The following is a 13,073-nucleotide window of genomic DNA, read 5'->3' on the forward strand; positions in this document are numbered from 1 at the left end:
CTCATTCATGAGTACCAGTTTAGAAAGGAACACACACGGGATATTTGATAAAACTGCACCTGAAAAGACCATCTGGGTGCCAGACAGCCAGCTCTATCCTGCAATCAGCTGATAAGCCAGGACTACCACAGGAAAGGCAGAACAGACGAGCATGAGTTCTCTGTAAATCTGAAGAGTCGTATAACCATCGTTCCCACTTAACCCCTTGGGCCATATCTTGATATGGGAGAACATTTCCACCTGTTGCATCAACCTGTGCTCTCCTTGTTTTGGATGGGGCTCTCTCCAGAGGGCTCAAGAGCCTCCTTAGAGGGGAGAGAGCTTTTTCTTCCAGTCCTAACCTCTGAATATTTCAAAGCACAAGAGGAGTCCACGAACATGCTAGGGATGTTGCTGCCAAAGTAGATCTTACTGTTAGAAGCAATGGCCTGGTACCTTTTGAGCTCCAGATATTCCGGGGTCAATTTGTGCTGTGAGAGGCAAACAAGAGCAAAGGCATCAGAACACTTTGGTGCAAGAGTCACTGCTCTCTTTCCTTACACAGATTTTCCCTATTGTTCTCCTGAATATCATTCCTCAACTGTGAATTGCTACCAATGACCCTCTCTCACTTTGAAGTGTGGCTATCACATTGACAGCATTTTTCAGAATGGCATAAAACTACTGCCCCTTTCAGCGTAAGGCTCACCTCAATGACAAAGTCTTGACACTTGTGCCTGGCCAGCTTTTCCCATGACAGATTTGGATCACTGGTTTGGAAACTGAAATTTCTCATCTTGCCTTCATCTTGACCAAATTCCGTTCTGCTTCTATAGAGTTGTGTCCTCCAATATGTTAAGTTTATTTCTAAATTTACACTGGATTTCAAAGTACTGACAACTCTCATTCTGACAACCTACCGTATGTTCAGACTTATGAATATAGATTATGTTGTTCCTTCCTAAGTGGAAAAAGTTTAAGCCCTGTCTATACCTTAAATCTTGACTCTAACCTTTCAGACTGCATCATAGAACTTAGCAACCTCCTTCTCAACTTTTCCTCTGTTCCACTCTACTGTATAATTAATAACCTTATAAACCTTGGTCATATCCTTCCCTATATCCTTCCCTTCTCAGACTACTAGGGGTTCTAGCTGACTTTTAATTAAATAATTCCTACTAACTAGGTCTGTACTCTCTAGACCTAAACTTACCCCAGTCCCTACACAAAAATTGTTCACCCACACATCACCCAACTTCCTTTCTCAAATTACCACATATGAAATTCCTCATGACTAGAGTATTTTTTAAATCCAACAAACAAGCAGTACTCAACTGGGGGCATTCGGAAACGTGTATGTGTGGTGGGGGGTGTGGACTGTTAAAATAATTGGTGAGCACTACTGACAGTTTAGCAGGCAAGGGCCAGAATGCATGAGAGTCTTCAACAATGAAAAAGTATCTCACCCCAAGATGCTAAGAATGTCTGATGAGAAACTCTGCTCTAAACAAGCTTAGCATCTACCCCAAAGGTCTACCTGATCTGGGAAGCAATTTTAAATGAACTTTACTCCTCTCCTGTCACTCTTGTCATTTCAGGAGAAGACCTTTAACTTTCCTGATTATTGAGCCCTTATACAGCAGTACAAATGTATGAATTTATGGCATTTGACCTGGGTTTATATATCTGCTTGCCTTTGTCCTAGCTCCCCACTTTTATGAAGAACTATACAAAGTTCTCTACCCATAGAATGTGCAACATATGTCTTTCCAAGTGACTGGCCGATTCTAGAGGGTGTGATGGTAACTACCCTTCCTTGACACTGGATAAAATCGCCTCCATTGTGTTAGAAGCCCCACAGGGGAAAGCAAAAACTTAACCTATATTACTAGGAGAGTGACACAGAGAGCCAGTCACCTTGTTTGAAGTGGCATATTTGTGTGCTGCATAATACTCAGCATCTGCTTTCGCCTTCTCTCGGGCCAGGAACGCAGCATCTAGTAAGCAAAACAGTCAGGGTGTTTAAAACAGAGCAAAGTTGCAATCCATTTCCTCAGCTGGGTAAGAGTTCAGACTCTACCTTAAGTAGAAGCCCCTTTATCCACTGCTTGATATTCCAATCATTCACTTTACTTTAAAGGCATAAAACAACATTAGCAGTTTTCAAATCCCAGTCCCCAGACAACTCCTTCTCAAAGGGGAATACTCTTGTCGATATCAAGTTAACTCTCAGCTCGTCTGAACCCACTTCATTTTCCACCTTAAGCTGCTCCCTCTTTCCTCCACCCCTCATCACCTAAAGCCTCACGCCCCACCCAGGCTCTAGGCTTTAAGTATTAATAATTAAGTCCAGACATGAGAGCTCTGCTCTATTTACCGCACTGTCTCCATCCCCTTCAAATCTGATTCAGAATCAGTTAATGTAGAATGATAGGAAGCATCATCATATAAGCAAAAGAGGTTGAATATTTGGTCTTCAAGACTATGAGCTAAGAACATCGACATCCTGCTATGTGTAATCAAGAGTTTGGGAGCCTCTATGAAAATTAGGGCTTCTTTTTCCCCCAGCTAATTGTTTGGTTATTTTTTTGGTTGACAGGTAGAAAAGAAGCTGGTGGTGGTGGGGTTTCTTATCTTGTACATTCTTTAAAACTGATTACTTTACCTGAGAACAAATAAGCCCCACCTTAAGGATGGAAAATGAAAGGCTGGGTTTCCCATAGTCACAAATCAAACAAAAGAGCTAGATATGCAATGGCAATTTAAAAAAAATTTGTCTAGAATATCAGGCCAGCTACTTCCTCCAGACCACCCACCATAACCCAGACCCAGTCCCTGAGACAGAGAAGCAGTTCAGGATGGTCAGAGCCTCTTTTCTCCCTGAGGTACCTTCAATTTCAGAAATGCGCTTTTCAGTTTCTTTCTCCATCACCTTCTGCTGAAACCGAATTTTTGCCACTTGTGCAATCTTCTCTGCTTCTAAAATTATATACAAAACAAGACCTTCAAAAACACTTCTCTAGTTCCAGAGGTACTTAGAAACATGAGCACATAGTCTAACAATTATATAAGGTTTTATGGGCTCATTGTTTCATTGTTTTATCTATTCAGACTGTAAACAACTCAACAGAAAAAAGGGAATTTATTTCCTACTTCACTGTTCTATTTTGACAGTGCTTGTTTTGTGGGAAGGAAGGGTACAAAAGGTGACAGTTCCAGTCCTTCATGGGATTAAATGGCAATGGTCCACAAGCTAATGGGGAAAAAAAAAGATACTTCATGAACGTTCTCAGAACAAAAACAGAGCAACACAAATGTATGGCAACATAGGACAATTATATAATGTGGCAGGAGAAAGAAAGAATAAGGAAAATAAAACAAGGAAGACCTTCTGGAAGAAATCTTAAAGAAAATAATAGACATGACCTAAGAGGACCTGGCAGAAAGTGTAAACAAAAACAAGATATACGAATTAGCATAGCAAGTCACAGTTGAAGAGGTGATAAAGAGCCAGCTTATAAAAGAAGACAACAAAAAAATTACAGAGAGGGCTGGAAGACCCCTGTTTTGAGTGACAGGCTAAAGAATTTAACTTTAATATATACTCAGGATCAACTGTTATGTAATCATCAGGGAAATGATGTGATGAAGGGTTACCAGAGGAGGCGTATTCTGACTACCGTAGAAGATAAAAAAAAGAGAAAGCAGGGTAATTCACCTGAGAATGTGAAAACAAGTGTTGGGAGTGAACAAGGTAGCTGCAGCAGGCAATTACAGGCAGGGAAAACAAAACATCCTTAGGAAATCTCTGGCCTAACCAAAGGATTCAGGACCAGGGAAGAAAGACTCTAACTATATTTTCAATACAATCACTGCAATTCTTGAAGAACATTCTCAATTCTCCTTTTCAGCCAAAGAAGTTGAATATTTTAACATATCTTCTCCTTGGCCTCTGGAGGAAGTGTATGATGGAAAGAACATTTCCAGGTGGTTTCTTCTTTCCATAAGGCAGGATCCTTTACCAGCTACTCCAGGGCATACTTCCCTATCTCCCCATCAGCATAAAATCAATCTATCACCATACCGTCCTAAAAATAGGCTGTGTTCAGCTGGGCTAAAAATTTAGCTATAAGCAGAAACTCAAGATAAAATTTGAATAGAAAGTCAGGAATCTGGAGCCTGCAGCTAGAACCCAGAGAATGGTGTCTCAACATGGGGAACTGATGCAGTAATCCTATTTCACACTGTTCTCTGATGTGTGGGCATCAACCAATAAAGAGCATGACCAAACCTCTAGTTCTAGAAAAATGGTGGAGTAGGCTAATGAGAAACCCTTCCAACACCTTAAAATGCTAGATAAAATATAACAAAATTGTTTTCTAATGTATAATTGAGATCATAAGAAAGAATGAGAGATCCTCAAGAGAGACAAGTAAAGAGAGAGCTGACAGGCTGTATGGTGGCAGCCCTGGGAGTGGTTATTAGACTAGTAAGAGAAAGGGCCTTGGGCTATTGCCCATGCAGGGCCAGGAGATGAGGCCTTGAGATGTTAAAACTGAAATTCCCCTATAAAACCCGAGGACCTGCTAAAGGGCTGCAACTCTACCCACCAGCCCAGTGGCATATTATAGTGAAACTAGAGAATACACAAAGATACAGAAAATTCTTTTATTTTTTTTTAACAGAGAAAATTCTTAAAAGTAAAAAGTGGAGCAGAAGCCAAACAAAAACAAAATAATACTGCCAAAGTGACAAAGAAAAGTTTAGTTGGGCTTAGAACTGTAGGCTAAACTACCATTCAAGAATGAAATAAAAGTATTTCAGACTAAGGAAGACTGAATAAATTTTCCAGTCCGTAGCCTTTACTGAAAAAAAGCTAGCAGAAAAAAAGAATGAATTGTCAGAAGAAATGGAGAGGAAAAAATTACACAACATATTTAAATCAAAATAAAATATTTACTGTAAGAATCAATGATGATAATAATCAATGGGGGAATAAAACCAACATGAAACTACAATACTAGGCAACAATAATATGTAAAACTGGAGGACAGTGATATGAGTTAAAGCATCCTAAGATATTGTTCAGGAAGAGGATGGAAAGAATGATTAACTTTAGATTCTGTCAAGTCAGGTATGCTTGTTAACATTTTACAGGCAACAACTAGTTACAAATTCTAGAAATAGAATGTAAAACTTCCAATCAAGTAAAAGGAAGAAAATAATAAAGAAAATACAATCAATTCAATACCAATCAGAAAAGAAGGGAAAAAGAAGCATGGTAAATGGCACAAAATTAAATGATACAAACAAGTCCAAATATAGCAGTAACCACAATAAATATAAAAAGACTAAACTCACCAGTTAAAAGACAGATTCTCACATTGGATAAGATAACAAAATCCAGCTATATGCTGTTTACAAGAGACACACCTAAAACATAATGACATAGAAAAGTTGAAAGTAAAAGGATGTGAAAACACACATCAAGAAAATAACTAACCAAGAGAAATCTGTCATAGCTATATTATCATCAGACAAAATAGACCTTAAGCCAACAAGCATGTCTGTCTATAAAAGAGGGTTATTACATAACTGGACCAATTCTCCACAGAGATGTAACAATCCAGTTCTGAAACTAAACATTCTTAATGATATAGCCCCAGAATACATAAAGAAAAAAAGTTATAAGTCAAAAAATTCATGGTCATAGTGGGGGATTTTAACACACCTCTCTCAGTAATTGATAGCTCAAGAAGGCAAAAATTAGAAGAATACAGAAGATGTGAACAATACAATTCATAATCCTGACATAACGAATATGCAGAGAAACCTGCATCCAACAAATAGAGAATATACATTCAATCTTTTCAAGCACACATAGAACATTTACCAAAAAAGGACCACGTACTGATAATCCACAAAACAAACTTCAACAAATATTTAAGAATCCATATAACAGATCATATTTTCTGACTACAATGCAATAACATTGGAAATCAACAATAAAAAGGTAGCCCCCTGAGAACCAATTAAATTAGAAATTGAAAAATATACTTTTAATAATTCATGAGTCAAAGAAGAAATAATGGACATTTTTTTTAAATGAAAACCAAACACCAATAAATAAACCTCATTCAAAACTTGTGGATGTACCTAAAAGCAGAACTTAGAAGAAAATGTATAATCTTACATGTTTCCGTTAGAAAAGACTAAAAACTAAAGAATTTAGTAACTCAAAAAGTTAGAAAAGAACCAGTGAGTAAAATAAATAAATAATAAAAAATAAGTGTAAATAATAATTGAAAAGAAAGTGACTAAAGAATCAACCAAATCAAAATTTAGTTCTCTGAAAAGATGCATAAAACAGACCTCTGATCCAGCAAAACAGAAGGCACAAATAAACAATATCAGGAATGAAAAGGGGCATACAGACTTGGTAGAGAGTTTAAAAATCATAAGAGAACTTTACAAATTTATGCCCCCAAATTTGAAATAACAGATAAAATGGAGAATTTTCTAGAAAGTATAACTACCAAAACTGACTTAAAAAAGAAACAAATACCTTACACAATATAGAAATTAAATCAGTAGGTTAAGTGTTGCCATAAAAATCAAATGAGCATACAAAAAAGCACAAACCCCACTAGACCAAGATGGTTTTTATAACTGAGTTCCACCATACCTACAAAGAGGAAGTAAAACATATTTTATACAAAATGCTCCAGAACACAGAAAAAGAAGAAATGTTCTCCAACTCACTTTGAGGCTAGTATAACCATGATATAAAAAACAAACAAGGGGGACTCCCTGGTGGCGCAGTGGTTGAGAGTCCGCCTGCCGATGCAGGGGATACGGGTTCGTGCCCCGGTCTTGGAGGATCCCATATGCCGCGGAGCGGCTGGGCCCGTGAGCCATGGCTGCTGAGCCTGCGCATCCGGAGCCTGTGCTCCGCAACGGGAGAGGCCACAACAGTGAGAGGCCCGCGTACCACAAAAAAAAAAAACAAAAAACAAAAAACAAACAAACAAAAAAAAAACAAGGGCTTCTCTGGTGGCGCAGTGGTTGAGAGTCCGCCTGCCGTTGCAGGGGACACGGGTTCGTGCCCCGGTTTGGGGGGATCCCACATGCCACGGAGCGGCTGGGTCCGTGCGCCATGGCCGCTGAGCCTGCGCGTCCGGAGCCTGTGCTCCGCAACGGGAGAGGCCACAGCAGTGAGAAGCCCGCGTACCACAAAAAAACAAAACAAAACAAAACAAAAAACAAAAAAAAACAACCCCCCCCCCAAAACCTTAGAGTAAGAATGTAAGAAAAAAAAAAGCTGACCATTTATGAAAATAAAAGTAAAAAATTAAAAGAAATTATTAGGGTAAAACTCCTACTTCATGGTCAAGTGAATTTATCCCAGGAAGACAAAATAATTCAGTAAGAGAAAATCTATTAATATAATTCACCATATTAATTGCTTTAAAAAGAAAAATTATATGGTCATCTCGACAGATTTTGAAAAAAACTCTAAAAGTTTTAGCAGTCATTCATGATAAAAACACTTGGCAAGCAAGAAACAGAAGGAAATGTCATTAACCCGATAAAAGTTAAGTATAGCAAACATCACTGGAACTGTGTATTTAAAGTTAGGAACAAGACAAGAATGCCTGTCACCATCTTTCTTTTCAACACTTCACTGGAAGTCATAGCCTAAAGCAGTAAGGTAAGAACTAAAAGGTGTGGGAGTACAGAAAAAAAAACAGAACTGTCCTGATCTGAAGACAGATTATTTGGGAAATCCAAGAGACTATTAGAAACAACAGCATTTTCGGCAAGACTGCTAAATGAAAAAATTAATAGCATACCTATACAAAAGTAAAAACCAGTTTGAAAATGTGCCTTGAAAAAAGAGCCTATTTATAATAGCAAAAAATTTGAGGAATATATAGGAATAAATCTCTAACAAAGAGTGTGTAAGAACTTTGAGAACTTTGAGGAGAAAATTATGATACTTTTTTGAAAGACCATTCTTTCATTTTTCATTCTCATAAATGGAGAAATATAACAGATTTATAAAACTCAATATCATAAATATTGTAATTCTCTCCAAACTGATGTACTATATACAAGTAATGTGATTACAATCAAAACCCTAACAGTATTTTATAGAATTGAGGAGCTGGTTCTAAAATTTATTTGGAGGAATAAAGGGCCTGGAATAGTCCAATACAATTTTAGAAATAGGAACAGTTTCGAGGAATAGTTAAGAAGGAACTTGCTCTCCCAGATAGCAAGACTTAAAATGAAAGCTACAGTAATTAAAGCAAGGTATTACTGTAAAAGGATAGACCAAGAAATTGAAAGAAAACAGAAACCCTAACAACAGAACAAATTATATATAGGATCTTATTATATGACATATGTGGCATTAGAAATAAGTACAGGAAATAAGGAACTACTCAATAAATAGTCTAAGACAATTGGCTTGTCATTTGGAAAAAATTAAACTGAATTTCTATGTCACACTAAACATGAAAATAAATTCCAGATGGACTCAAGACCTACATATGAGAAGAAAAACTTTAAAACTTTTAGAATAAAATTATTACTTTGGGGTTGGGGAAGAATTCTTAAAACAAGATAGGAAAAGCACAAACGGGAAAGGAAAAGACTGATAAATTTGATTACATGAAAATGAAATATATATGTATGTCAAAGACATCATAAAGTTCAAAGACAAGCCACAAATTGAGAGATGATATTTGCAATGCATAAACCTGGGAAGGGATTAATATCCAGAAGATACAAGAACTTCTACAAATCAGTTTAAAAAAGGAATCAAATAATGGGCTAAAGATATTAACAGGCAATTCACATACCAAAAAAAGGGAAACCCGAATGACCCATAAACGATACTCAACTTTACTAGTAACTGTGAAAACTCGTATCAAAATTATGTGATACCATGCCCATCATCAAACTGGTATAAATTTTTAGAAATCTGGTAACTCCAAGGGTAGAGGACGATGTGTGGAAATGGGAATTGAATACGGCAGCACAGAAATTGAAACTCAAACACTGCTGAGGAGAGGGTAAAATGGAGAAAGCACTTTGGAGAGCAATTTGGCAGCGTGTTGTAACTTGAAGATGCGTGTACCCTATGACCCAGCAATTCTACTTCAAGATATGCATTCTAGAGCAGTGCTTCTCAAACTACCTGTGGGAAAGCATTTTTTTTTGTATTTCAATATTTTATAAATTATAATGAGTTACTAGAAAAATATTAAAAAAGAAAAACATAAGCTCCAGTTTTTTATTAGATTCAACAGACAATAAAATTACTGTGTTAAAATGTTTTAAGAACTTCTAAACACTCATTCTCAATTTCCATACTCATCTCATTGTGGATCCAAAACAAAAAGCCGGTGACAGGGCACCGACCCACATCACATGTGGAGTAACACTTCTCTAGGAAAACTCTTGCATATGCGCACAGAGAGACATGGATAAGGGTATTACTGCAGAACTGTCTGTAATAAGGAAAAACCAGAAACTAACTCATTAGTAATCCATCAGAATCAAATGAGGCTCACTCATAAAATGAGATACATACAGAGCAGTTAAAAATAAACTAGATCTACATGTATCAATATGAATAAAACTCAAACAATGTTAGTAAAAAAAAGGAAGTTGTGAAATAAAAGGTGGAGTTTGATACCACTTTTGTAGTAAAACAATTCTATGAATTGTTTATTGTTACATATTTAGAGTAGAAGTATAAAAATATGGACAGAAAATATACATCAACTTCAGAATAGAATGTACTCTGAGAAGACAGGTCAAGAAATAAGACCAGGGATGGGTACAAAGGAGGCTTCAAATAGATATATAAACTTTTTCCTAAAAGAAAATATGATCTGAAGGAATATGGCAAAATGTTAAGCCTTCATATATTGTTCTCTGTATGTTCCTGTATATTTGAAATATTTAATATAAAACTCAAACTTTCAGCAAACCAAGGAACAAACAATTGAGAACCTAAGATGGCAGTTGAATACACAATATGCTGGAGTGTTAGGGAAGTCACTGGGACTCAAAATGAGCCGTGAGCAATCCTGCTGTACTTCTAAAGGCGGTAACATCTATCTATCCAGATAAAACTAGGTGCACGTCAACAGCAAGGATGCATACTATAATCCTGAGCTTTGGCCAAAAAACCTCCCTGTTCTGAATCTGTATAAACAAAACCCCTACTCCACCAGAGGCTAGAGCTGCCTCCAAACCCTATCCACATTTCGGGTCCTCAAAAGACAACAGTGGGGGCCAACACCATGGTGAAGAGCCAAAGCACTTCATCAACTACTGGCCTCATCTACTTTTAAAGGTTTTAGGACATCTGAATACACAAAGGAATTTCCAGAATTCTCCACTATGTATGATGCAATCTTATTTGAGTCCCATCAATATCCAACATGAGATGGACAAAGAACAGGACAAACTCATAGCACATGTACTTAGAGGCATCCATTTCAGAAAGAAATCCAAGTACCTATAACAGCCTTTTTCCTCTCTGTCTCAGCTTCTTTCTCCACAACCTTTTGCTTTTGTGCAGCTATAAGAAGTTTTGTCTTCTCAGCTTCCCTGTGGAGTAAAATATTACAAAAAATTAGAAATGGTGTACAGTCACAGGTAGTAATTCTGACTCTACAGTGGGTCAGAGAACCATTTTCAACAAGAACTTTCTGACTCGGTAAGGTAGGCAAGAGAGGTGTTATCCTATTTTACTAATAATGAATTTGAGGTTGAAAGGTTAAATGATTTGCCCAAAGTCACCCAGAAATAGGAGTCAAATTTAGTATATTTGAATTTTAGTCAGACCCTTTCCTCTAATCGTGTCATGGAAAGGCCTGTGATCTGGAAGTGTCTGGAGTATATGAATGCTTCCTCTGTTGTTAGGCCTCCAGCTAACCTGCACCAATTAGCAAAAGGCACTAACTTCTGGGCAGATGTAGCCAGCCCCTTGGATGCATGGTTTGGCAAGCAGAAGGGGGCTGGATTTCAGCCCCTCTTCAGGCAGACACCCCTGTGTAGCAGCCTGATTTGTTATACAGAAGATATAACTAGGTGGCAGTTACTAATTATGTGGTGAACTGGGGCTCAATGCAAAGAAGAACTTTCTAAGAATCTGAGCTTTCTAACAATGGAAATAGGTGGCCAATCACTAAGCATGTACAAGTGGCAACTGGGTGACAACATAGAAGAAAGGGTATAAAAAAAGATCACTACTAGGTGGGAAGTTAGACTGGATTATCCCAAGGTAGCCTTTAATTCTAGAATTCCAAAAGTGTTTAAAATTAGGAAAGATCCAGAATTACCTGAAAAGTAACTCCAATAGTTTCCCCAAACATCACCCCCCCCCCACCTCTCTCCTTTCCTCCTGCCAACATTGATAAAATGACATTCTGGATACTGTGAGTTATTTGAGGGCAGATAACACATAGTATTCATCTTTCCATCACCAGAAGCTATTATATTTAAAGCCTAAGACATGCTGAGCCTTCAAGAAATTTATTTTTCTTCTATAAATGGATCAGACCCATGATCTACTCAGCCTAGCACTCTGTGCTTTATAGTTTTAAAAGAAGAAATCCTTTTCTACAATGAAAAAGGGAAGATTAAACTCTGCATAATAAAAGATATAGACTTGGGAACAATAACAACTCAGAAGTATAACACTCTACGAAGAAGTAGTATTATTACTTTTTGGACCCCCTGCATTTATACGTCTTTTGTATTCTTGACTTTTGCAAAGTTAGTTTTCTAATATTTCATATTTTGCCTCTTAACATATCTGTCAAGTTTCCTAAAGACTTCTGTTTCTTCTTTTCAGTACCTGTCATATGAGAATAATACTGACATTTCAACTGCAATAGGTAGTCCCGAAAGGAATCTTCTAAAACACTTCAAAACTAATTTCATGTCAAGCAAGTAACTTCTCATTCCCAGTCAGCCCTGGACACACAGAAGAGAAGACTACCAGGAGTCAACCCAGGCAAAGCTTCCCCAAAGGCAAATTATAAAGATCAGGTCTAATTTTAGACACATAATCACATACAATGGAAAAGCAAACTTGATACCAATGTGTTTATTCTTACCATTTATAACACAGTAACAAAATATAGGCACTCTCTTCAACCTTAGCAGCTAGGACTCTTTCTCTCCTCTATTAATATTTAATTCAAGGTATTATTCACATCCAAATTATAGCTCCTTAGGCTTCCAACAACAGTTCTACAGCAAACTGCATCCTTAGCCACTGAAGCTGCTCCTGAAATGTCCATATATAAAGAGAAAGCTAATAAGAGTCTAGTGGGAATTAAGACACCAGAATAGGTAATATTACTAGAATTAAAGAATGGAAGATAGACATATAGCCCTCCCCAGTGTAATATCTGAAACATAATTTTCCTCTAGACTGGTAAATTAATGTAAACAGCCCTAAATAAATATATTGGGATCCCATGCATATTACTCACATTAACTCAAAATTTCTTCTTATGGCTTCTGGGATTTTGGGTTTTGTAACACGCACAGCCTAAAAAATAAAAGTGAAAAAGCCAAAGTGTATTTGAAAAATAAATCGTCAAACTAAATCTTCTACAAAACAGCTCCTCAAATGAAACTAATAAAACAGCTATGACATAGCTGCCTACTGACACACATAGGGATCCCATCAGAAAATCTACTGTTCCTGCCATCACCCCAAAAAATCAAAATAAGCTGCTTCTTGTTTCCTTTAAAAAATGCCTGGCTGTTGAGGAAATAAATTTTTAGGGAAAAGGTTCTCTCTTAAAAGACCTTTCACAAAGCTCTTAAGTTGGATACCTGTGTTTCCTTTTCAGACCTGCAAACCAAAGAAACAGAAGGAAGGCAAAACTTCAAGATTTAAATTATAAAGTAGGAAACAGTCAAAAACAAAAGTATAAACAAGCAAAAACCCAGGTCAGTATATGCAACTTAATACAGTGGACAAGTAAATGAATTTACCACTTCCTCAACCTGCAATCACTCAGTACTGGCTACAAATAAACAGCCCAACACTGAGG

At 37.1% G+C, this 13,073-nt stretch overlaps 1 protein-coding gene across 1 annotated transcript in view; it reads right to left on the bottom strand.

The window, feature by feature from the left end:
* Window positions 1-248: 248 nt before the first annotated feature.
* The window catches only part of ERLIN1 (ER lipid raft associated 1), a gene marked incomplete at its 3' end in the record, with an annotated part of 33,894 nt that continues 21,069 nt past the window's right edge, over window positions 249-13,073 (bottom strand). Inside the window, exons 7-11 of the mRNA XM_079698525.1 lie at window positions 12,504-12,562; window positions 10,517-10,608; window positions 2,869-2,958; window positions 1,897-1,976; window positions 249-470 (exon numbers count right to left, since the gene is read on the bottom strand). Coding sequence (XP_079554651.1) covers window positions 249-470; window positions 1,897-1,976; window positions 2,869-2,958; window positions 10,517-10,608; window positions 12,504-12,562 — 543 coding nt within the window. The remainder of the gene's footprint in view (window positions 471-1,896; window positions 1,977-2,868; window positions 2,959-10,516; window positions 10,609-12,503; window positions 12,563-13,073) is intronic.

This window comes from Hyperoodon ampullatus (assembly GCF_949752795.1).
Source record: "Hyperoodon ampullatus genome assembly, chromosome: 1".
In the NCBI taxonomy this organism is placed as follows: Eukaryota; Metazoa; Chordata; class Mammalia; order Artiodactyla; family Ziphiidae; genus Hyperoodon; species Hyperoodon ampullatus.